General features: G+C 35.3%; 1 protein-coding gene across 1 annotated transcript in view; it reads left to right on the top strand.

The window, feature by feature from the left end:
• The first annotated feature begins 6,493 nt into the window (after positions 1–6,493).
• The window catches only part of igf2bp1 (insulin-like growth factor 2 mRNA binding protein 1), a 36,821-nt gene continuing 15,629 nt past the window's right edge, over positions 6,494–27,685 (top strand). The window contains exons 1-2 of the mRNA XM_060892606.1: positions 6,494–7,312; positions 8,452–8,512. Of these exons, the coding sequence (XP_060748589.1) occupies positions 7,138–7,312; positions 8,452–8,512 (236 nt within the window). The 5' untranslated portion in view covers positions 6,494–7,137. The remainder of the gene's footprint in view (positions 7,313–8,451; positions 8,513–27,685) is intronic.

Raw genomic sequence — 27,685 nt, 5'->3', positions numbered from 1 at the left:
GGTCCATTAATGCATGTTAAGATATTAATACTGTTAATAAATAACAAATACTATTAGTTTTCCATTAAATTTTCTAAACACAATTTTACATTAACAGTTCAAAACACTGGTAAGCAGTACATGTACACATACACTTAAATGAATCAATTTATAAGTTTGTTTCTAATCTCCAGTAACCTGTGGAGGTGCGGTATTCAAATGTTAAATGGAGCTGACAGCTCCTTATCACATATAACAACTAATGCTATAAATAACATCTCTAACAAATATTATTGAAGTTTTACAAAAACAGGACAACCGGACAGGCTGAAAATACATTTAAAAAATTTCAAAAATGAAATCTATCAATTTATCTATAAAAAAAATCAGTTTAATATAGCACGCTCAATATGTAGACTGTAGACAAATGTGGCTGGAGGTGACAGTAACTTCTTAGTAACACTAAGTTCAAATGTTTTATACAAGAAGTAAAGAGGTTAAAGTTATTTCAGCAACATTTGGTGTGTTAGGATTTATTTAATTCCAAATTAGGTTATGTAACAATGCAGAAGTGAGAGATGTGTAAGCTGTAAATATGTTTTCTAAACGAAATTTCAACAATGCAGCATTGTGGCAAACCCCTGGATAGTTGGAACAGTTAAGAATAAATGTTTAATTATACAAGTAGGACATTTGGCATGTTAGGTTACACAAATGTTTGATCATTTTTAAATAAATGGTCTAATGGTGTGTATTAAGATTCTATTAATGAAACCAAATAAAGCATATCAGTTCAATTTGTTTTTCCCTGTAAATATGCTCTAACAACTAATATGTCCACATTTATACATGACTTCAACTTATCTACATATCCTCTGAAAAGCTTTTGGAACCACTGGTTTTAATATTAATCCTGCCATTTGTCCAAAACTGTGCCACATTTGCTTTGGCAATCAGGAAGCCCATTCTTCCTGACAATTCAGTTATATATGCTGCTAGATATCATACACTGCCTTGTTCACATAAACTCTGCAGACCAAGAGGGAGAAAAAATCATTTTTTAGAATATGTGAAATCTAATTTTCATGTAAATCTTTTTTTTTTTTAACAAAAAACCCCTGTGCAAGCACACATTTGTACTTAAATGTTTGGTATATAGCCTGAAATTGGCTAGAGTGCTCCTACTTAGCAAAGCATGTTGTGTCTATAGTGTATAGTTTATTGTATGATTTATTATTATTTTTAATGTATGTATATTGTCTGTTTTTATTGTATGTATTTAATTTTGCACCTCTCTGTCTCCTTGTTATCTATCATCTTGTGTGAAATTGTTTCGTGTAGCACTGTAATTTGGGGGGAACTACATTTCGTTCCTAACGTTGCATCAGTCTGTGCTGAGAGGAACAACAATAAAGCTGACATGGCTTGACATGAGCAAGTTTAAACACAAAGTGTTCTCATTGTTTATCAAAAAACCTGATCCCCGAACTTTGCTGGTACATATTTACTTAAACAGTTCTCTTCACGAATGCATAATAATTACTATTAAACATTGATCAAGAAGAGTTACAGCTGAACGATTTTACCTCTTCGAATCAAAATGGGGGAAAGAGACTTTTAAATGGGAGGCGAGCCGTGAGATCGGGGGTGTGTTTATTACGTCTTAAGATTTTAAAGGAGAGCGCGTTTCTGATTGGCTCCTAAACACCCCGCCCCCGTCCCCAACCTCTCTCCATTTTGGGAGCAGTAAATGGGAGATGAAACAGTTTTGCAGTTGATCGTCGGAAAACTATATCGTTTATGATTTAAAATGAATTAACTTTATGCAACACTGGACCAGAGGAATTGGTCTGGATTGGTCAGGTAGTGCAGAATTACCCCGTGTACAGCATTACATATTATAATTTATTCTTTCCTTTTTCAATCGTTTCTTTTTTAGATATTAGTAATTTATCAGTTTAATTAGAATTAAATGCTGTTCAGGGTTCAGAGAGCTTTTATTTTTGAATGTATCACATGCATGTTATCTTTTCCTGCTTGCTTGTTTATAATAAATAAACAAGCTATAAATACAATCATATTTTTTTAATGTGATCTAAACTTCTCTTTCAATAAACTTTCTTTTTGGAAGACACTGTGAACTGTAGACAAAATGTTTTTGTTTTATTAAGTTTCAAGAGCTTTAAGTTTAATTCAACAAAAGCTCAGATTGTTGTGCATGCTTACATGTTTAAAAAGTGTTCATCAGGGAGTGATGTGGTTAAAAATCTCTGAATGTATTTGCACAGTCATGTCAATTGTGATTTATCTCCATATTTCAAAGATTATATTTTCCTGTATTCCTATTTTCTGAACCCCATCCATGCTACTATAATTGAACTGTCAAGAAGTATGACATTTAAATTCTGTTTAACCCAATTCTTTCTGGTAAAATTATATAAATCTAATTGATGTAGGATTTTTTAAAGCTTCTATTGTGAAATGGTGTATATGCTCATGTTAAATTAATGCAAAGTACTGGTTTATGTTCATGCTTAAACTAAAAGCTGCATTAGGAAATTATTTATACTGTACAAGTAACAAAAGAAAGATTAATGCTAATAGTTTTTACACAGGATTAAACAAATTGTCATTATTTCAATTATTTCAGTGTCTTTAAAACATAATTGTGTCTATGTATGTGCAATATAAAACTGTAGACTAAATGTCCCTGAAATGTACAATAGAAAATTAAAACAACAATTAAAATGAATTATTTATATTTGAAAGAAAAGTGGAAATATGAATGATTTTTCCCACATCTTATTTGTTTAATTTCTATACTACTGCACTGAACTGCATTTGCTTCAGCTGCTGTTAGTCCACTAATGTCACCAATACTAAAATACCAGCATTTCCCCTTTAACTTAGGCAGCACTCCTAACACTCCATTCTTTGGTCTCTGTAATCTGTGTCATGGTCTCTGAACATTTAAGTGAATATTAGATATACATAATTTGCTCAATCATTTTTTTTACTGAAATTTTTATTCCTGTAATGCACAAACTTAAACCATTGCATTGTTATCATTGTATATATTGTATTTCCAAGTCTTTAAAATTGCAGAAGAGTAATATGTTACATATGTAGTCTAAGCTTTAATGTAACCATGTAACCAGCCTTGTTTTTTTCCCCCAAGCAATGTTGGTTTTTATGTATTGTTATGAGTCCTTCATTTTAGTTTTGTTGCATTAATATTTATTTAAAGCAGAAAGATCTGAAAAATCTGTAAGATGTATATACTCTCCCACCCAATAAAAATTAGACATTCCCTTTGCCATTCAGTTATGCTATTCCCAACCCCCTTCCAGTATGTGGTCAGGTCACACCCACAAAGCTAATAAGAGCTGTTTTGGAGCTCTGGGGGCTGTAATGTCATGGTGATATCTTCAATAGGTTAAATAACTAAGTTTATAAAGTTTTTCACATTACACAATTCTATTCTTCAAAAAGAAGCATTTAAGTTTGATGTGACTTTATAGCAAAGGTCATTATGCTATATATATATATACCATAGTAATGTTAATTATGTTCATGCAATCAGAGTCCTTTCTGAAGTGCTTATATCAAGTTTTTATATCAGTTTTATTAGTTTTCTGATGTTACTCTGATATTTTAAAAAACAATTAACAATTACAGATTGCTTACACATTATTGTATAACTATAGCACTTATGACCCTCTGCCCGATTGATCCAAGTCCACCAGTGCATGCACTGTGCTATGAACTATGAAACCAAATCTATATGTATACTGAACAAGGGCCATTAAAGAACACACATATCATACATGAGTACACCATCCAATAGACACATAAAAGAATACAAGTGTATTACAGATAAAAACAAATTCTAACTGTACAGTATCCATGACTACACTTTAAGAAAAAGTTTGCATCTTTTTGTTTGTCATTTTAGAAGACACCCATAAAAAAATAAAGAACATTACAACACATGGTCCTATTCCCTTTCAAAGAGAAATCCATGTAGAACCCTTAGTTATTAAAAAAACATTTTTTAATAGATTTTCACTTCAATTCAGAAAATATAGAAAACATCATTGAATGAGTAGATTCTAAGAAGAGTGTATGAACTTCCATTTAACCTAAAGGCCAAAGTTTGTGCTTTTAATATTTAACTTTCTTGCTTAAACATAGTTATACTTACTGTACTTAATGTTCACAAAAGTGGGGCGTTCCTTCACTGCTGTTTTCACCTTTTAATTTTCAGTTGAAAACTCTGAGACTAATACTGGGGCACAGGTGACAGAATTCATTCCTAGAGGCCCTTCTAGTGGAGTTTAGTATTCCACCTCATTTATCATGATTTGCTCAATATGGTGTGTCAGAGCAGAAAGAATAGTTGTACATGGCCATAATTTTTCGCTCCTGTTTTAAAACAAAAAAATGCATGGGTTATCTGGTAGTGAAATTATCACCAACCCTTTAAAAGTTGCTTTGTTACAGAATTCACTACCATCCCTAATCCATCAGAGCTTATCAAACTAATAAAGTAGAATTATTAGCTGCAGTATGTGTGCGATATTAGGTTTGGAAAGTCAATCTGTAACACAGTCAATTTGCTGGTCACATTGCTGGTGATCGCTGTGTGCATTGATGTTAAATCACGTTACACCGTTGGTAGAAGTATTGCTTACTAGCACGGAAATTCAACAGTGTGAAATGCCGTAGCATTCACAGTCTGCTATGTAGTGGAAGGGGAAGAGGCATCAAAAGGCACCGTAGTCCTAAATTTTCCAAATGACATCAAGCCACAAAACTATCACTACTGCAAATACAATTAGTAGCAATTTTCTGGTGGTGTTCTCAGTTTAGGACAAAACAGTCATTTGTCATTTCTGCTTAGAACAAAGGGTCTGTATTTGATATGAGACATTAATGACCAAAAAATCCAGGAAGGCAAGTACACTATGTGTGATTAACTCATTTAACTAAGTATTCATGCACTCAAAAACTTTATTTTAAACAGCTGTATATTTAATTATATATTTGTTTCATCCACCTGTCCATAGGTAACCATCTGCTGAAGGGGTGGGGCAGGCATGAAAGTAATCGATCTGGGCATTTTTGATTGGCATATGAAACCATATTTCATATGCAAGATCTCTGCATTCTAGTTTACACTAAAGTTGTGTAAAGTTGTAGAGATGTACATACGCACACCCCCACGTGTGTGGGAGAGAGGGAGAGAGAGAGAGAGAGAGAGAGAGATCACTCGTATCATATCATCATGTATATCATGTATATGTATCATGATAATTCTATTCTGTTTATCAACACCTAACAGTAGGTGTAGAAGTCAAAACTGTAGGTAAAATACGCGCTGTGGCTAAACAAATTCACCTCGTTAGCAGTGTAATCTGAATACCAATTTAACAAGAATTTTGCTTTCAGTAAATAAGATATCTCGGCTGCATCACGACACAGGACGGGGTGGTGGGAGTGGCAACTACAGCGGACTATGAAAATGTATGAAGCTCGTGTTTTCATAGTATGTACAAGCGGTGAAGCAGCGTGCTTCATGGAGCACGAGAGGCCATTTTCTTTCAAACGAGGCTGGGGTGCTGCCGCCACGTGTACAAGTCCTCCAAGAACTATACTAAAGCGTCCCAGTGTTGTTTACTGACTCATAGCTTTGCCACGTGAGTTAATGATCACTTTTTGTGTCATATCACGGAAAGTAGCATAGAGAAACTACAGAACACACAGTTCGTATGTTGAAGGTCTTGTGCAACAGTTGATTCGCTCACTTCCTGAGGGTAGGCGGGATGCAGTAGCAGCAGGCCGTGCACTTTCACAGCCCTCCATTTTGACTCGATTGTCAAAGCCTATGGGCTATGGTATGTTGCTGGAAAGCTCCAGAAGAGCCGCTTAAACTCTCCATTACATGCAGAAAGCACGTTGAATTGTGCAGCACAGATCAAACAGCTGAAGGTTACTTATGTATCATATTTAACTGTAGTGCGAGATACATTGCTTCCGTTCAGTGTTTCAATGGAAGTTCAAAAATGTTACAGATTTTCACAGATATAGAAACTTTTACTACTTAAATGGACTTTTACCAATTCAATAAGAAGATAAAAATACAGTAAATATTTCATTTATTAAACAACATGTAGCCTATAAAAGATTCCACAGACGGCTCATGGAGCGCGCCCAAGACCAAATCTGGAGAGACCCACGCGTGTACAGCTATATAAGCTATACGACATATGAATGGGGAGAATTTTTTTATTATAAAAATACATTGATAGTATTTTAACACATTATGGCCTCATGTTCCTGTACAGCAGCTTGCATTTCGCTGTAATCCGAAAAAAAAAATTTCAACAGCGACTGGGCTATACAAAAGAAATCTGACTTTCAACCATTAGCCTACATGCAAATGCAATACCCATAGATATGTTGACTTCGTGATAGGGCACAAGCTTACTACTGCACGCTAGTGAAGAAAGCCCATTGCACAGAAGGACTAGCTGGCCCAACACACGCCCATCTGCTGCTGTGCTCTATACACACACATACACTCACACACGTCGATGAGGGCCGGCCCCTTCGCCAGCTACTCCGACAGACCACGTGGTTTCCTCTTTGCAAACAAAAAATTAGTAAATTCGAGTCGCTTTAGAGGCGGTGCCGTCGCCAGGCAGTAGGATCTGTATGACAGTGCAAGGGTACAGCTCTACGCTGAGGGGCAGATAGAGAGAAAAGAAATTCTCGCGATCCCGCCATACTTCTCTACCACTATTCAACCATAACCACCATCACATTAATACGGAGCAATACCGTTTGCTACACGGAGCAGGAAATTCGCCAGGATTGCTACAATCAAGGATCCTCCACTCGCTACCGGACTTCATCGGGCTGCAACGTTACAGTTGGGCGAACTTTCCCCGTATTCTTTTAAGATTTTTTTTTTCGAAATTCTTTCATTTTCAGTTGCAACTCGATCAAATTTACACGTGATTTTCATTTTTTATCAGCAGTCTCGGTATATATATTTTTTGACAAATAGCCCCCGGTTTGTAGAAAAGTTTTTTTTTTTTTTTTTTTGAGTTCTATTTTTTTTTTCGGGAGGAAGCATTGAATTGTTTTTCCACAATGAACAAGCTATATATTGGAAATCTGAATGAAAATGTGACCGCAGAGGACTTGGTTAAAACCTTTGAAGACTACAAGATTCCTTACTCTGGGCAGTTTCTTGTGAAAACGGGATACGCGTTTGTTGATTGCCCGGACGACCAATGGGCTATGAAAGCAATTGAAACATTTTCTGGTAAGTAATTTAGTCTAAAAGAATTACTGTTCCAGTTTTTTTTCTTTCCTTGTGTTGCTCCATGCATCAACTATTTCTAAATCTTTCCAAAAGTGCTATTCACGGGAGTCAAGTGAAATGTGCTAAACGGTGCGGGCTGTGACTCGTTAACCTATACATTTCTGCTCTTTGCGGTGTAAAGGAATGAAGTGGGCATTTCTTTGAGTCAAGGAGTGCAAAATAACTTTTATACTCCTAGGCTAGCCAAGACCTTTTAATATGAGCTACATCAACCTACTTTTCTTGGTCCTACTACCCGTATAGTGTTGTCTGAGTAGGAGCCTTACGATAATAACAGCAGTAATATGAATTTAAATGTACTTGCGAGAAGCTCTGAAACCTGTCTTCATATTCAGTAGAATTCACCAAGTCCAGCTACAGAGTGAAATCTCACCCCTCCCCCTTTTGGCTAATAGGCCGCTATAGTAAGATGAACCACGTTTCATGTAGCCTATAGGCCTGTTGTAGAACCACGTAAAAGAAATGGCTATGGAGTCCCCCTTCGAAGATAACAAAGCTAAATGCAACACTGATTTCTACATGTATACTTCTTGTCCATGTATAAAATATCTCTACACATATGTTGCATTTGATTGATATGTGGGTTCTCTACGCTGTGCGTTAGCAGTCTTACAATCTATAGACTAAGAAGGCGTATTTAACTATAATCTCCAGTGTCTGTAAAGTTTTTGTATACAGGTTCATTAAACATCGAGTCTAAAATCTCTGACGTCCATGACACAAATGGCGAGAACAGCCTATAGAGCCCATGTGTCCAGTGAAATGTGGACGTATAACACAAATGTTGCATGTTACAATGTGCTTTAACCAGAGTAACTCTGTCAAAAGTGTTTATTACTAACTTTTTATCCCAGTTCAAAGAAAATCATGTGAACCTATAGCCCTTCAATAGCTGTGTAGAGTATTTCTTTTTTTTTTCTTTAAATTATTGACACTGAAAGTGAACTAGGTTGTAATGCATCCAATTACTAGCATTAAAAATGTTAAATATAGCCAACATATGCAGTGAGGACCAATGAATGGATTCGGTGGCCTCATTTTGTGATTTTTTTTTTTTAATTATTATTATTTTTTTTTAGGCAAAGTGGAACTTCACGGCAAACGAATTGAAGTAGAACATTCTGTCCCTAAGAAACAAAGGTATTTGGTTTTACTTTAAATCCTTGCTCTGTTCCTGCAAACATGAATGTATGCATTGTATTGTATATGGTTTACATACGAGAGATATGTTTCGTTCATTTGCTTTATTCTTCATGGCTGTCAAATTTGTTGATTTGTTGGATTTAAAAAAAAAAATAGAAAAATAGCTTACTGCATTTAACTTTTGTTTCATTGCACCTTACTGATTTCCTCCATATCGACAAGAAATGATTCGTCTGCTTTGTGACATTGCAGCGTTTGATAGTTGAAGCACAAAAGACGGTAGGCTCTGAAAGGCGCATCACGTGATTTTACAGGAATATTTTCTTTAAGTTTGGATGCTATTTTTGGGTTTGTATTTGTTACATAAAATAATCTCGATGTTGTTGCTGCCGTTTACTGCAGTGCTTTCATTACTCCTGTTTCATACATTCAGAAAGGCCTTGGTCTGAAGTAAGGCCTAGGCTTCGAAGGATCTTTTGTTGAGTCATAAACTCTGATCTGTTGTGCATTAAGTATCGATGGAATAATAGCCTGTCGTTTTGCTTTAAAAAGCAATTATTAAGTTGATACGGCTCAAATATTGAATTGGGTGCATTGTGTTAGTAAATTTGACATTTCTTCGTATTGTTCCTTATATTTGTGATAGCATATGTTTAGCAGTTTGTTTACTACGAGAATCTAAAAGTGTTCAATAAATTAATTGAATGTATACGCGTTGTGTTCAGAGCTCGTAGAATAAGGTTAATGTGTGGCTGTTAATATGGTGGTGAGTTTGTGAAGATACATAGTTGGGATCTTTTAGAAGCTAGAACTGGGTCTACCATGGGTTTAATAGTAATAGCGAAAGGACTTTCCAACAGCCTATCGGACTGTTTACTAAAAACGAAAAAAAAAAAAAATCCGCCATACCCACTTTTTCTCACCACACTCGCAACCTGTTAAAAACTGGCATAGCCATTAAAAAAATTGATTAACTTAATAAATTAAGCCAGTGTGGAACATGCAGAACCACAGTTAGGAGACCAATAGACCATTGTGACTTAAAGCAGACCGTCTATAAAATGTGAGTCACAGCAGGTTATTATTATTATTTTGCCTTATTATTCAATCAAATCTAGTGGGTGCCAATGAACAGGTAGTCCTAAAAGCTTGATAGTGGCCACTGAATTAATTAATGAATTTATTTATTTGCATGCTGTTGAAGGTCTGCTATAAGCACGCGCCCACAATTTTCAACACGTGTCGGTGAATTGAATCAATTTGTTACTGAATATGTTCTTGTTTAATATTCAAGTTACCTGGGCATCTAAACACTGATGCTAATAGTTACATGTGGTGCTGTATAAAGTATTTTTGTACCGTTGAAAAAGTACCGTTTGTCGTCGTGCTCTGTCTTGGCTTCAATTTTTTTTATTTTATTTAATTAAAAGCCAGATTGAAATGACACGTGGTCGCCATCATTGCGAATAAGCAATCTAACGTCAGCAAATAAGAAAATGGCGGCCAATGCAGCCCTGTGTGGCGAAACCCACATGAATGGCTCATGCCTGTCTAGAGAGGACTATGTGGGAATGTCTAGAAATCCATTTATATTGATGCACGCACGTACGGGGGGAAAAAATCAGGTCGAATGAATGTTCTTTTTCTTATTCATCTTACTATCATTAATAGTAGTAGTGGAAAAGACGTTTTGCTGTGCTCGCTATCTGATAGACCCTATGTATTATAACTGATGGGGGGAAAAAGATTTCAGGTTTCCGTTTTTTATGGATTTCTTCTAAAACACATACGCTTCATCCCTAATTTTTGAAATAAACGTGGTCCAAAAAAAGACACAAGAAACTCATATGAGGGAGAAGAGGAATGATAATTAGGTCAAAGGTATCGTCGCTCTTTCGCCGCCATTTTGGCTTAGGTTTGAGCCTGAAACGAAAATTTATATCAAAATTAGCATTAAGATGTACTTGTGCATGCTGCTTAATACCATCTATTATATACCCTGTATATTTATATATATCTAACACATAGGTTTGGTCTAAATACAATATCAATTTAAAGAAAACTTTATCCTTAAAACAACAAAAGGGAAAATTGGACTCAACCGTTAGCGTATTTACCTGTGTGTGTGTGTGTGTGTGTGTGTGTGTATATATATATATATATATATATATATACACACGTGTGTGTGTATGTATGTGTATATATAAATACACACACATACATACACACTATATATATATATATGTGTGTGTATTTATATATACACACACATTATATATATATATATATATATGTGTGTGTAATATATATAAAATAAAATGCATGTGTGTAAGACTGAGAGAGAGTGTGAAGGCCATTGAAGCAGTAGAGATTATTCCTATTGTGTGTCTCTTCTGTATGCAAACATGGGTCTTCTATGAGTATTCTGAAGTGGGAAGAGAAATAAGCATGGGCATGGGTAAATTGAGCCTTTAACATTAAAATGATGGCAAACACACGTTCAGTTGGACCAAAAAGTTGAGCCTACTAATCATTGTGTCTTACAGCCAAAAGTAGACTAGAACAAAATATTTTGAGGAATTAATGTGGATATGCACACTATGTACAGGAGTGTAAGGCAGCGGGCACATGCTCTTACGTGGTGCCTTCCTATGTTTTGTTTTATGTTGAAACTACATGAACCGTTTTACATTTAAGGCTTCTATAATGAAATAAGTTTAGGGGTTGTCTCACATCTCCTGTTGAATGCCATTTACTTAGTGTATTGAGATCAGCCCGTATAGTTATACAATATAATTTCAAAAATTTTAAAAGTTTTAAAAGTCACTAATGCATTCTTCTAGTCTACTGATTTTTAAGTCTACTGATTTGACAAAATAATTGGGCTGATTATATATATATATATATATATATATATGTATATGTATGTATGTGTGTATGTATGTATGTATGTATGTATGTGTGTATGTATGTATGTATGTATGTATATGTGAGTATAGAAGTATGTTGACTTTAGGTAGTGAATTGAGTATTAGTAATTGAACCTCTACTAAAATGTTTGCATTCATACACAGCAAGAAATCTGCTTTACAAGTATGATGTGCACTTAGGACTTGTTATACTTTGTCTGTACTAAACCAGAATTTTTTTTGGAAGAAACCTTGCATATTGCTACATGACTTTATTCTTGGATAAGTATTGAATGAATACTTTTTGAATAAGTGTAGGAAAAAGTCCTGCTGCAGTGCTTATAGAAGAAAAAGGTAATCAATGATGCTTCAGTCAGTGCAGGAATGTGTGATTTGCTATGTTAGTCCATATAAGTTTCTTTATGGGGGTGTGTCATTAATTATATGATAATTGTTTTTGTAAAGCCATTTTGTACTTCTGAGCATTTCATTCCTAGGTCTCCATAAAGTGTTATCTGTCTTTTAGTCTTTGTAGTTCTAGACTGCCCTTTATGATGGAGAGTAGCAGGAAAGGTGTTGTTTTAGGGGCAGAAACTATTTTTTTTAAGATTGTGATTGGTCTGTTTTCTTTAAAGAGGAATTTAATGTTTAAGTAACAGTTTTGATATGCAATAAAATGAAAGCTTGTATCACAGTGTAACTATGGTATTTTTGGCTATATTGACCTTGTACCCCATTCCAATGAAGATTCTGCTTGAATCGTTGGTTGCATATTGTCCCCATATTGTATTTTCCTATCCACTGCATATTTCAGATTTTATCTGAAAGATGTGCAGTGAACATGGGTAATGGCAGTCTTAAACCATAGCATTTGCCTGCCTGCTCCCCCTCCCTTTTTTACTCTCGATCACCCTTCTTCCTCTCCATCTCCATTCGTGATCATAGTACTACAGAAGGCAGGGGGAGGAGCTAAAGCAAGAGGGGGAGCGACCAATCAGGAACCACGAACACCTGTGTGCACATTCTGAGAAGCAGTGTACTGTGTTGCATGAGAGGCCACCCCTCTCTTGCTCTCATACACATACATACATACATACATATTTGCACTCTTTCTTTCCTTCCCTGGTTCTCTTGCTCTCACATAATGAAGCTAGAACATCAGGCACAAACCCACACAAAATAAATGCATTTATTTTTCTAGGAATTTAGTTTAGCAATTTTATCATTTAGTTCCATGTGGTAGCTATAAGTATACCAGGCTAGTAGATTGTACATGTAGGCGTGTTTTCAGCTGGGTCATTTGGCCAGTGTGACTCTGAGGGCTTGCTTGTTCTGGGGAGGAGAAGAACTGCAAGAGCAAGGGAAGAGGAGAGGGGGAGGGGTATAGGGATTGTAGGGGTGTTGTACAATGACACTTCCTCCAGGGCTTCCCTTCTCTGCCATTGTGGATTGTCTCAAAATGAGGACTGGAGCTTTGGGTGTGGATATGAAAGCAATTAAAGATTGTAGGCATGAAAGACATATGTTTCATACTTGTATTTAGATGCTGTTAGTGCAGAAGGGTTAAATATAGGGTAAATATATGCTTCTGACTGTCCCCCCGTTAACCCCCTTCCCCATTTTTTTTCATCTGTCCTGTTTTGTATGTGGGGTGAACATGGCACCAGCATGTAGCCTACAAACAAGCAGGCCTTTTGGGAGGAAAAAATAGCATGAAACAAGGTAAATGGGTATATAGAGAAAGAGTGTGTAGAAGCATTGATAGTAAAGAAAGAAAAAACCTAGTGTGGTGATTTTTAGGCATTTGTTCGTGTCTAAACGTCAAGGAAGCAGTGAGAAACAGTAATGGAGAACTTTTCACTTCTCTAAATCTTTGGATTGTATGCAAGTGCCTACCTAAATGTGCATTTCACATATTCAAGCACTAAAATAATTGAATAATAGTCTGCACACTATCTGTAATCCTTAACTAGAGCTTTAAGTCATATATAAACTAGAGCACTATATGTAGTCAAATATACACACTATAATGAGGTCAAAGCTGTTGTGAAATAAAATTTACAGCTTCTCTACCTACTAAGAGAAATTTCAGGTTGGTGCAGAATGGCCAGAGAAATTTTTTTTCAGAGAACACGTCAAACAGGTGCTCCTGGGGGGAAAAATATTGCCACAAATATGAGGGTAAATGTTGTACAGAATTTGTAAACTGTGGGTAAGCCTTGTGAGAGAGTTTTAGAAAAGGCTTGTTGAAAAATGTTTGTTTATTTATGGTTTTTATACCTGTGAATATGTTGTTAATTAATTGTTTATATCTTTAAAAAACTGTTTTGGTCCAATTGTTTTATTTGCATTGTGTTGCTGCAGGTAGAAAATTGATAATACATTTTGGAGATCATAAAAACAGAACTTGGCTGTTCTGACAAATATATAGAAATTTAAATAAATGCTTTTAGTTAGAGTTATTACGCTGTTATGTTTCATAATTGATTTTGCTCATGGAACTGGTTAGAGGAGATGATATCTCAAATGATTTAAAATAATATCTATATATTTTTTTCCCTCTGATTTAAGGATTTTAGCATCTTGATAGGACACCCCCCTACAAACACACACACACACACCACGCACACACACCAGCTCTCATTGTGCTGCTGCTGAACTGGGTTCTCTGAAAGCATAGGCACGGTAAATACTTGCCAAGGAGGGGGAGGGCAAACACTGAACTTTAAAATTCTGTAACTTCTGTTTCTCAGACTGAGTGGCTGACAGTTCTACCATGTACCTATAGGCGAGAGAAAAGATGCCAGTGGCAGGAAGTCTCTGAAGGGTATAGAAACGGGATGGAAGGGTCACATTTTATACTGTTACCAGACAATGCTGGATTTAAATGTTTTGCCTATTCTAGTATTCAGTCATATCATGGTCCTAGTATGTGTTACTGTTCTCTACTAGCTACTATGTGGTACTTGCCTTCCTCCTATCTGAGAATGCAAACTTGGCATTCTGGCTAACAAATCAAAGCATCTACTGATGCAGATACTGAAACTAAAAGGAAATGATGACCTAAAGCAGAGAACAACTTATTATGATTGTAGAATCTTAACCATGAAATGTTAAAATGGTATAAACCTAACATGATTTCTTGGTTAATATGTTTATTATGACCTGGAGTGAACATTTAGTCAGGTTAGTAATGTAGAGAGCACAGTTTGCAATCTCTGCTGCTGCAGGTTTATCTTTTCTGCTTTGTGGAATTTGTACCTCAATGTAGTACATTTACTGATTAATCCAATAGATTTAAACAATTGCAATCTCAGTTCTATAGAAAGTGGGTGATCTTGTGGGATTTGCATTTATCAAATAGACAAAGATTACTGAATTCTTGAACTTTGAGCTGGCTGTTTGTTTCATCATGGACAAATTTTGGTGTCAACGCACTGCATTGATAAATATTAATTCATTTTTAAAAAATGTCTTGGGACGTGTGAAATAGTAGTTGTACCAGTTAGAGTGCCTTGCATAAGTTTGTAGTCCAATTTTGTTAATAGAAAACTGTATGTTTCAAAATGCAACACTTATATGGCCATTAGCAAGTGATTAAAATTATTTGTGTTGCTGACATGAGATTAGAATTGCGATGGTATTCTGAAATTAGACCTGGAGCTTTTGTTTACAGACCAAGACGGTCAGGATAAAATTGTGCAAACAGTCCAGTTTGAACACGCCTCAGGTGTCTTTCTGGTACGTTATGGCTGATGTCAAGATATTCAAATGACATTTTGCTTTGCTTTGTTCTATTATATTCCTAAATCTCTGCTTCACCTATTTTCTGCAGCCCAAAATTCTGCATTGTTTTTTAATTGAGGCAGCATGATGTCAGATATTCTAGTTAAAATTTGTCTTTGTACCATGCTACAAAAATGTACTTAGTACATTTTATTTGCCTAATACATAATGCATTATATTTTAATGCATAATTCTTTGTGTCAAGGACAGTTTATCAATCAATGACAGTAAATCAGTTATATTACTAAGCAAATATTTGTTAGATTCTTTATTCTTTAATAATGGCGATCTTTATGCGCATGATGTGAACAAAGTCAGCTGTCTTGTTAAAATATATTGTTATATAATGTAGACAGACATCCTTATTATTAGCTGTGAATTTTTGTATTGTTCTACTGTGATTTCTTTTTTTAATTATTGTACTTCTATTTATTGAAATTATGTACTTATTCTGCACATATAATTTCAACAACAGTGCAATTTGAATACATAATACATGTAACTTCAAGTAAAGGTTGTACTGTTAAGTGTGGAGCTTATAGGGTTTACTTATTTTTATTTATTTATTTTGTAATAATTATAAACTATTTTGGATTTCCTTATGATTGTATGTAATAGTGGTACATTGATTTGTTCAGCGTGTGTTGTCAAACTGGCATAAGATGGTGGAAGGATCGCCATATATGAACTGAATCAAGGATGTGTATGGAGACACACTTTGCATTAATGTCTAAGAAGTATAAGTGTAGCTTTATGCAGATTTTGCTTTTGCAGTTTCATGCATGCTGTTGACTCTTGATGAATCTGAAGTTTCCAGGAAAAGATGCTTTTCTAGACATAGCTTGAGAATTCATGATGGACAATAGAAAGGTAAAAGGTAATTAATTATTTAATCTTGACTGAGACTTTCACTTTCTCTTACTTTGATATGTGGGCTACTCATTCAGGGAAAAACAGATCATTCACATAATCATTTTCAGATGTTAATTTGAGTTCCTCTTAAGGGTATTTGTTAAGAACTTTAGTAAGGTGCTTTTGGACATATTGTTCATCTTTTAAATACACTTTAAAAGACCTGAAAAGATCTTTTTATGTAGATCGTTTGTATCCTTTTGGAACAGATCATGTAACTTGGCTAGAAATGTGTGTTGAGTTAGATGTTTGAATTGTGAGAATTTGTTGATTTTAAGTCAATTGGATTTTTGTTGTCATTCCTTACTTAACTCATAAACATAGGAATAAAATATAATTTCATCAAGAACCTGGTGCAATACATGGAAATACAGTAGCTCAGCACACAAGACTAACACATAACTACATGAAAGTCTGAAACGCATGCTAAATGTATAATATACATTACAGTGTATTCTAATTTTTATTTTCTTTCTATCATCCAATTGCTGTTGTAAAGCCAAGCTGATGTATAATTTTAATTGGATATAAGGTAAAATTGCTATTAAAACTTATCCACATATGAATTTGACTTTTTTGGCCATGCCATATGTACAACAATATGAGGAAGGGAGTGAAATTGAAGCAGAAACCCAAAATTCGAAATAGTTCTATTTGTATTTTCTATTTAATTTATCTAATGTATCTAATTTTTTTTAAATTGATACCAGATCAAATTGATCTGGTTTTTTTGGTATAATAGCAAATTGACAGGGTATTTTGTAAAAATGTGAAGCTATGAATTAGCATAGTGTTGCATTAAATTGATGTGATTTTATATTGATGTTTTTGTATTTATTTTTTTCATTTATTGCAATGCTTGTATAATTAATTTGAGGAAAAGTTTCATTAATTACCTTTTTAATTTTTATTTTATTTGCCAGAGACAGGACAGAGATTGTTTAGCAGTATTTGAATAGTATGTGAATTTTAAATGTTTGGGATAAATGTTCAAAGATCAGGGTGTGTGTGGTGCAAATATTCTTAATTTTCATTTTTGTGTGTAGTTTTTATACATCACACAGATTTCATTCTGCATTTGCTCAACAGCTTCTGTACTGGTTTGTCACAATTATACTGTTTGCATTTTTTGTAGATATCAAATAGCATTTTGTTGCTTTGTACCTGTGTAGATCTATGGATCTATCTCTACCTGCTTTTTGTTCAAAGAAATCACCCGATGACTGTTAAATTATAATAATGAATTGTTTTTTATTTCTCCAAGTTGTGTTCAGTCATCAGTGATGTGTGGCATGATTTTAGTGTTCTTAACAAAACCTGAGAACTAATACAAGTTACTTCAGTCCCTACTGTAGATTTGAAAGCTTAAAACTAAAGGTTCAGTCGTTTTATTTGATTTTAATTTTTTTACATTTTTTTTTTTTTTTAAATGTGTGGTGGTTTAAAAAATGCTTTAGTGAGAAGTATTATTTTGTTCACTTATGCTTTAAAATGTTCCTATTAACACAAGCCATAAGACCCTATAGGACCATATATCACCCATGGAAAGCGGTTATTTTTCTTCCTTCTACAATTCTTCTTTTTACCCTTACATCTTTGCAGCACCCTCCCACTCGGCCTCAATCAGTTAAAATGGAGCCGTTGTGTCACATGGCTTCCAAACAGGCATGTGCTGGTCTGATCATGCTATGTCCTCCTTCTGCACACACACTCCATCATGCTAAACCCACAGAGAGAGGGGGAAGGGCCAGCAAACCTCCACCCATGCTGCAAATCTCCCTCCTTCCAACCCAAACCTATATAACATCATGAGTTCCCCTCACATGATCACTGCATGAGCTTAAAACATGGCGCCTGCTAAGTTATAGGACCCTTTTGCATGTGTGCATGAGTTTGATGCATATAATGTCAAATAACGGTGCTTGGAGAATAGGATTGAGAAGTAATTTGCTATGTACAACAAGGAAATTTAAGGACTACCTAAAATGCAGACTACTAAAAATTTGTGTGCGTGTACAACTTGTGCCTCAAATTTGGAAACAATTGTAGGTGATTTGAAACTGTGTTTTGTCATTTTAAATAAATTTTAAAAAATCATTAATGTATGGAATTTTGTCATCTGCATTATACATTCTCAGATTCTCATGCTGACCAAAGGACGATTAAGTAATATCACTGTGATCTCAAGCGCCTTATTTATTTATTTATTTTTTAATACAGTCCAATGTTCAGTTTCCTTTTCAGCATATTTGACAAGTTATTACACACATCATTCATTTAAAAAGTTGAACACACCACAACCAGTTAAACAGAATACCTGTATAACCAGTGTAGTGTAAGTAGATACATTGCCAGACAGTGCTAGACAGTGATCTTTAACATGCAGGAATGAGCTGTAATATGAGCATATAAAAATGAGAGATGTCGGAGTGCAGTAGAGGCAGATAGGTTGGTGTTCCCAAGCTCTTGGCTACATATAACATTTGAAGTCCCTGCTGTTCTAAGCATTTGCTAATGTACAAGAATGAGGGTTTACTCCATGATGTCATGAAGATTGTTTTACCTCTCATAAAATACACATTGAGATTTAACATATAAATGTATGTATAACTTTAGGGAACTGTGTACATTTCAAGTGAACATGGGAAATGCGGACACTATTTATATACGCATTTTTCTATTTCCTTTATCCTAAACATTTAGAGGTGAATTGTGCTAAAAAATTGTTTTTTTAATCTAATTAAATCCATGCTATTTGTTTGGCTAATGTTGGAAATTACATATATTATGGATCTGTTTTTTTCCAGCATATACCTGTAACAAGTATGCTATATAAAGTGAAGAGTGCTATTTGAGTCTTGAAGTCTTCTTTTCCCTGTTACGTCTATTTTAAACAGAAAATAGTGATCTGATTAAAGATTCTCAAGTGGAGGTAATGTTTTTTATATTTTTGTGATGTTTTTTTAAAGGCAAGTGTGTGTGTCAGGCTTGTTTATAATATAATTATTGGAGTTTCATATATTCTTAAACTTTATTCAGCAGAGGAATACAGCAGATATGTATTGTGTTAAAGAGTCTGAAATATATATATAATATTTAAACTGAATAAATCCATTTTTTTGATACATTTTGTATTGTTGTTGGTGTGTGATTTAATCACTTGGTATCAAGATCTCCCCCCCCCAATGTCTTCATTCAGGGCACTTGCTTTTCGAAAAGGGTTAAGGGTTTCACTGCGAAAAACCCTTTTATCTTTGTTTTCATGCTCTTACTCAGTTACTAAGTTCAGGAATATTATATATAATATTATTAGAAATATATATTATAGTCTGGCTACTCTCTCAGATTTGTAAGACTCTTAAAGTGGGGGTGATCTATTTGAAGTAAAAGTATTTTTGGAGGAGATTTAATCAGATCTCGCCCAATATTTAAATGTTTTTTTTTATTATTTGTTAAATCTCATGTTAAGGCTGTAACACTGGGTTACCATCTTGTTTGGGGGAATCTTATTCAAATGGTTAGTGGTGATTATACCATTTAATAAAGAGATGACATGTATTTTTTTTCTAGAAAGCAAACCAGCCGTAACCACCGATTTACTTAAATAACTTTTCCAGAAGTGCTTGTTTTTTGTATTTAAAAAAAGGCGCACATTTCCTCTGTTCTTGTTATGTTAGGAATCACTTGGGTTTAGACATAACCTAGAATCTGTAGGGGTGTTTGCATTTACATATTGCTACATGATCATTAAAACTACATTGCAGTTTTTAGAAGCTCCTTGATTTGTGAGAGTGGAAAAAAGGCGGCGTATTTTTATTCGGTAGTACATGGAGCGTGGATGCACACGTTTCTATAGCGCTCTACTTTTACACACACACCCCTCCTGTGTGGGGGAGTGGGCGGGTCCGTGATTGCGCGCGCCGCCTCTTTCACGCTGCTGTAGTATTCTCGAGTAGCTCTGTGACTTTATGAATGAAGGCAGGTCTCCCCTTCTCCTCTGTGCCTGAACAGCGCTGCGTAAACGGTGGAGCATTGCAGAGACACGGGATTAAACAACACATTTTCTTCTTATGCTTTTCCCCTAGCACTCACTGCTGCCTTGTGGAATTTCCTCAACAGTTTGAAAATCATCTTGATTTAGCATAACTGGATCAGCGATTACTAATATAATCCTTTAATAATATCGAAAAATGGAACGACAAATGTACTAATAAAATCTTAGTCTATCAGACTAGTAGTAGTGTTTTGATAGTGTGTGTCTGGATACCATGTTTTTACAATTGATTCTTTAAAAATACCTACATTCAATCACAATCCAATGCAGCAGCTTTCAAATTTCACACACACACACAACAAAAAACCCCACAAAGGACGTAATGCACACATTTACATGTTGAATGTAATTACAGCAGTACTGACATGGTTGCTAAACAAAGTCTTCATGGTGTATGTGCCTGGAATAGTAGCTTGCGCGCGCGCATGTAAGCGCGATTCATTGTGGGTAATTGGGCGTTGTCATGAGAATATGGCTGCTTACACTCTAAAATGGCTGAGTGGATATTCGCTTGCTGTTATCCTCTCTGCTTGCAAGACTACTGAACAGAACAGATAGTGGATTTACCTTGGTGTTGGCGAGGTTGACCATTTAACCCCAAAATTTGGTTTATTTGCCCGAATGCTGGTTTAATTTGAAATTATACGATGCGTTTTTTTCTTATTGATTTACAGTAGGCCTGTTGTCTTATAAAAACATCTTATTTAGCCAAATACACCTGCTCTACTTATAAAGACTGTCCTCTTTTACTATTACTAAATAAATTGCTGTCTTTTACATTATACATTCTGATAAACACCTTTAAGTCAAGACCCTACAGGTAGAAGCAACAATTTTGGTCTCGCCAATGAGGTTTATTTATTTTTTTATTTTTTTAATGTAATACATTGTATATCTATAAGATATCTTCTTACTGTAATGTTAAACATCAAATGTCTCGGACCTCGTTCTTTAACTCATTTTGTCCACTCGCGGGCCACACCATCGTATTTAAATTTGCTCTATTAAATTAAAGTCCCGCCCAATATTCCTAAAACCTGAGGACATGTATCCCAGATGTGGTTTATAAACAGAAAACATTCGGTTTTCTATCATGCTCGTGTATGTGACGTGTGACATACATGTTAGTTTCCTTTATAAAGCGAATAAAAAACAATAGAGTGGAAACCCATGAAGTCACGTTGTGGTTTAAAACTGTTTCCTCAAATCCTTTTTTCCCTTGGATTTGTTTTGCATTGAATAATATTTGTACACGTTTGAACCATTGAAATTACATTGAAATTAGTGAAAAGGCAGAAATATTTTTTTATCTTTATTTTAATTTAACAGCCTGTAGCATTGTACTGGTTAAAGAAATTCCAGTAACCTTCATAGTGTGTGTGTGTGTGTGTGTGTGTGTGTGTGTGTGTGTAAATACACTATTCATATGTAGTGTCTTGCTTTTAAGGAAAAAGGCTTCTTGTTTCAGAAAACCGTAATTTATTTTGAAACTTTTGAATTAATATTTAATTTAAGAAATACATTTTAACAACAAGCTCATATAAAGTTACCGGAAGATTGTGGCTATTTATTTATTTATTCATTCATTCATTCATTCATTCATTCATTCTTTGCTTGCTTGTTTGTTCGTTTTTGTTCTATTAACATGGGGAAGATCAACTTTAACTACTTAGTTATTTTTTTCTGTTATTTAATGTAACGCAAGTCAGTGACGCCAATTAATATATGGCAGATTGAATCATGTTCATTTGCGGCCACTTAAGCCTGGAAAGGCGACATTACTCGTTAGCTTGTTGCTCCATATATATATATTGCTAGTGACTAGTAGTTAGTAAAGTTGATACTGCTATGATGTCTTATTTTTGCTACTATATTGCTTATGCAAGTTGACACAAGCCAATACTTTTAAACGTTACAAATTTAAAAGAGAAATCTTGTATGTGGTTAAGACTATGTTCTTCTGCACCTGTGCGCGAGACGATTCAGGGGAAAAACACGTCGTTAAGATGTCGAAGCGCCTTGTTACCTTCCACCTGCATGGTTCATTATGGGTGCTGAGGATTGCATGCACTATATTGGACGGATTTGATGGACATTTGGCACTGTATAATGGATGGGCGTGGCTTATCTAGAAGAAAGGTGGAGCCTATGTGCATTAAGTAAATCATGTAAATCAAGTAAAATTAAATGACCTACGGAATTTTACGTAAGAGTGCAGACTCTGTAACGTGTTTCAGATGTGCACGTTACTCATCTTAAGTTGTAATGAACCATAAAATCTGGCTTTACACGTGCTGAGGTCCTACGTGAAGCCTAAACGTAGTTTAATATCCACCAGTTCCTGTGTTGTACATGTTATTGCAAACTTCTACAGCCTGACGTGTGAAATGGGGGGAAAAGTATGTGATCACAAAATACAGTATGATACAGAATATAGACCTAAATCTGTGGTGCACTGTTCTCATTCATTAATCCAAATCCTCTCAAAAAGACTTCAGGTTAGACCAATAATAAAGTTAAAACAAATAGCTGATGTGGCGAGTTGCATTTAGTTAGTGTGGTAGGTTACACTAACCTGGGGAATTGATAAGATTTTGGCATGAAACGTTTTTTTTCCTCGTCTGGGTGGGTGTGGTGTACATGTGCTTTTGCCTGTAATCAGGATTAGTAACAAGAACAAACGACGAGAACTAGTTTTGTTTTATTCAACATGTAGGATCACCTGATTATATCCCTTTTAACCTTCTGCAAAGCAAATGCATCGGAACATGGTATATGTTCAAGATCCACGATTAATGTACGATTGTTTTTTTTTTTTGTAATTTATTTGTGCTTTACAAGGTGTCGTCGAGTGTAGTTTTTACTTTGCAATAGAGAATTACAAAAGCCTGTCAATAGCAAACGTACTTTTGTTAGTATTTTTTGGAATACGTGGCGACTTGCATGATTTTGCCCGAAAGAATGCAGATCAGGTTGAATAAGCGAGTTGATGCCATTTTAGTTCTCGCGCCACACTCACGAAATGGCGCACGCGAGACAGCGGGCCTGAGACAAGACTGCGTTTTGTTTTAATATCATTCCTAACATCATTATAGGCCTAAAATGAACATTTCTATCTAATGTTGCATGTACCTCGGTATATTCTACACACCGGCGCCTATTGCAACCATCATGACCGTATGAATCTTGAGACTCCTTTGATTTGTCTTATTAAAAACGTATATTCATGATTAGTTCGTTAGAAAGCACATATTTTCGATAAGGACTTGTAAAGCGGTGTGTCCTGGGGTTTTTGTAGCTCGCCTTAGAAAACAGACTATCGCACAATCTCTTCATACAGAGCTGCGTGCAATGTGTGCAGCAGAACGTGAACTTTGACCCGAAGCAAGGGTACATCGCCTTTTAAACCTAGAAAGGAATTCGGAGAGTTATTTTCTAACGGCCTGTGCTTTACCCAGCGCCCACCACAACCGACCCTCCGCCTAAGCAAACGGAAAGCCGAGGACACGCATGCGCATGAGCGGCTTTCCAACTATCCCCCACCCCCTTCTCTATGTAACGTGCGCGCGCGCACGCTTACATACATGTACACACGCGGTACATGGATCTGTTCACTCCTTACGATAAAGTCCCATTTTTCTGACATCACAATTTTGCTTTTCATCGTTTTAAACCCCTATTTAATATTATCGGTCACTTCTGCACACACCATGCGTGTGATAACACGTAACAGTTAAGTCCTTGAAATAAGTCATGTTTGTTTAATATCTGGAGTCATACTGTACACCTGATTGGGAAGAGAAATTAAAGCTTATATTATACCCTTGCTGACTTAAACATAGCTTTCCAAGAAGTTGTAAAACATCACTTGGTTTTAACCACAACCCCCTACCTTATCCTGCCCTGGCCTGTTGCCCTTTCAACCTCTGAGTTTCCCCCAACGGGGTTCAAAGGTTGAGATGCAATGCTAAGAGTAAATGAACTGGGGACCCCTTCCATACTATACCAAATTCCACAGTTCCCAAGACAAAAGGGAAAAAGAGGGAGAAGGAGGAGTTTTTCCACACGATAATGCAGCAGAAGGCCCCCCCACACACACAGTTACCAGTGCAGTGGCATTCCACAGTTGAGCAAGTTGCACCATGCTCATTGTAATGTGATGGTTGTCATATTACATTTGTGACCATAGGGGTTGACCTGTTCAACTCATTGGGAGAGCTCATAACATGCCTGCAAAGTTGTGATATTTGTCAATTTTCATGTATACATTTTTTTTATTATTAATTTTACAGACACCATTGAATGGCCATTACAGGCACCTATGTGTGTGTTCTGAAAATAAAATTTTGTGCATCTGGGATTTTTTTTTTTTTTAAGTCTGTATTTTTGGGGAAATATTTGGACGGTATAGTCAAGTTACTTAACCTTTGAAAGTGTTTTCCTTTGATAAGAAGACTGATCTGATTGTGTGGATGATGTACATACTAAGAGGAGGTAATCATTTGCATTTATCAGGTTAGGGCTTACAAATCTGTGTAGAAGAAGGGATGCTTCTTATTTAAAATCTCTAATTTGATTTTTAGTAGATGGCACTTTAAAATCTAAATCTAACAGAAAAGGCTAAAATTGTAGTGCCATACCAAGAGCAATTGTTTGCAATATTGAAGAGCAAGGCTAATAAGTGAGTACTTTGAAATACTATGCTTAAATTCTATTGAAGTTTCTAAACATATTTAAAATCGATTGCCTCATTTTTGTAGAAGTTGCATGTCATGTACATACCCAAAGTTTCAATTATTTTTTTTTTTCCATGTATCATTTTAGGGTGAGTGCAATTTCCCACTCTCACAATAATCAAATGGGTTGGACTAACTTATTTGGGCAATATGGAATTTTCTACCATTTTTCTTTTCTTTTCTTGGTGAAAAGAGGTTGAGTGTCCCCTCCTTTCCCTTTTTGCATGTTTACACTTGTATCTGCAGTACTGTTGTAGCTAGCATCTCTGATTTAGCTTCATGCTTTTTAATTAGTTTTGGCTGCAGTCATGATTTTAGAGCAAGCTCTGATTTCCCAAAAGCTTTGTAATTTTGGGACAAAGTACTGTCTCTCCAGGTTGTCATTTTTTTAGTAGTAATATATATATATATATATATATATATATATATATATATATATATATATATATATATATATATATATATATATATATATATATATATATATTGTTATTGAAACGTGTGTATAATAGTTTTTGGTTTTATCAATTAAGATTAGCTCTAGCTATCAATTTATATTCTTGACTAAGGTTTTTCTTTTTTCTTTTTAATTTATAGTATAAATACAGACAAGGATAAAGGTTTTTAAGTGATTTAAGTGAACTTGAATCATTCTCGTCCATGTTAAGCATATGCACATGTGGATAGACTTCCTTAGCCTTCCCTGTCTCGTAGAAAGCAGGCCATTGTAGTTAAGCGCCACCTTCTAAGCTTCTAAAGGGTTAATGCTGTATCAGCATGCCCTGATTGCCAAGCTTGTGGAATAACCTTTGACCTCTTCGTTGGGTGGGGTGAAAAAAAGAAAGCATAGCTGGGTGGGGGATGGTGGCCTATCAGGTACAACCAATGCAAAAAAAAATATATAAGGGGGAGGGGATGCTGCTGAGGCCAAAAGTTCCTCCTTCTTCACCAATTTGCATGGTTCACCATTAGCAAGAGAGGATAACCTAAAGTGTTTTTTATTCTGGATTACCATTCTTGCTGAAGTTCTGACCACTATCTGTGTGTGCATGTGCGTCACCCCTTCACCCACCCCTATAATGGACTGTGATCCAATTGCCTAACTAGGCTTCGGGGGTACATTTTCATTGACTTGAGAAACCTCTGGTTAAGCTTGCCTTCTCCACTTAGACAATAATCAGCTTAGAGTTTTCGTCCATAGACTCCTGTTATGAAGCTAGAGGGAAAGGGAGGGTATAAGGCTATGAAGATCATCACCTCCCCCCGCCTATGCCACACACACACAATTTTCCAGTATGGACTGGGAAAACTTGCTAGGCTTGTCCACTGAACTACATATTTACTTGATATCTTAAAAGCATAATTTTCTTCAGTCCCAGGTGAATTTGCTTTTGTGTCTTAAAGGACTTGTCACTAACTGCATTACCACATCAAATTCTACTATAAATTATTTTGATTGTTGGATAATATTAATGAATAAAAACCTTTTATCTCCATTTTCATTTTTAACAAAAAAAATTTGTATTGCTTTCTTAATTTAGATATATAAATTGTGAAATTATAATTGTGGAATTGTAATTATTCATTTTACCCTAGGATCAGCATCATTGTACAGATTCTTTTTTTTATTAATATTATTATTATTAATGTAGTGTAGGTTTGTTTTTTTGGAAAGAATTTGTCCTTGCTTTCTAGCTGACAACAGTTTTGCAATGTTATTTTTTTCCTTCAAGCATATAGTTTATGCAATTAAAACCTATGCTAAAATTTAGACTTTTATCAAACAGTAGTGGGAAAAGAAATTCAAAAATATTTCAAATGTGCATACACAGTTGCTAATATACTTATTTTATAAGTTGATAATGTTTAACATTTATGAAGCAATTAATCAGTCACACTAGGAGTGCTACAACAAAAGAGATAACACGCGCACACACACACACACACATACACACACACACACATACACACACACAAATTTGAAGTACATTTTCTTGTAGTTTTTCATAACTATCCTGGTTCATGATATTTAAAAAGGAAGGTGTGGGGGAGAGGAGAGATCAGTGTAAAGGTCTGTCAGGAGTACCTAGTTCTTGCCGGCCATATTGACTGATGAATTCCATGTTTCATTACTGCAGTCATTTTGTAGGCCGGCAAGAGCCAGTTTGACCTCAGCTCTTTAAAGTGCAATAATTACAATGAATTGAATACTATACAAATATATACAATGATTTTTTTGTGTGTGTGTTTTTACAATATATACCTGGAGAATGTAATATTTAGTGTGTTTGTGTGTTGGGTGACTTGGAAGGGGTGGGAATGGTTATTTCTGTCTTGGAAGCTCATTGTTTCTCCCTCCCTCCCCCTTTTCTCCCCGCCTTTTTGTCAGTACCTCCTTTCTCTCTTTTTAAACTACTACTGCTGATTGGCTGAATGAGAAACGGCTTACAGGAAGTGGCAAGGCAATGGGTGATTTATGCTAACACCATCTCTTGACTAGGATACTTCCTGTGCACTTAGTTTCCTGTCTAACCTTTCACCTTTTTATACCGTTAATATGTTTAATTGGTGGCTTTGTGGTTCAGCTCTTTTTAATTTAGTTTTTTAAACAAATTAGGCCTGATAGCCTGTTTTTTGTTTTTTTCTAATAAAGCTGAGAGGTGAAAAACGTCTTAAAACAACTGTCTGTGCTGTTAAGTTATGTAATAATTTCTGTGAAATTGAAAAAACTTTGAGCCGTTTGTTGTATTAACAGCGTATTGGCATTTAAATG

This window comes from Tachysurus vachellii, chromosome 18 (assembly GCF_030014155.1).
Source record: "Tachysurus vachellii isolate PV-2020 chromosome 18, HZAU_Pvac_v1, whole genome shotgun sequence".
Classification (NCBI taxonomy): Eukaryota; Metazoa; Chordata; class Actinopteri; order Siluriformes; family Bagridae; genus Tachysurus; species Tachysurus vachellii.
This window is presented reverse-complemented; position numbering and strand designations above follow the sequence as displayed.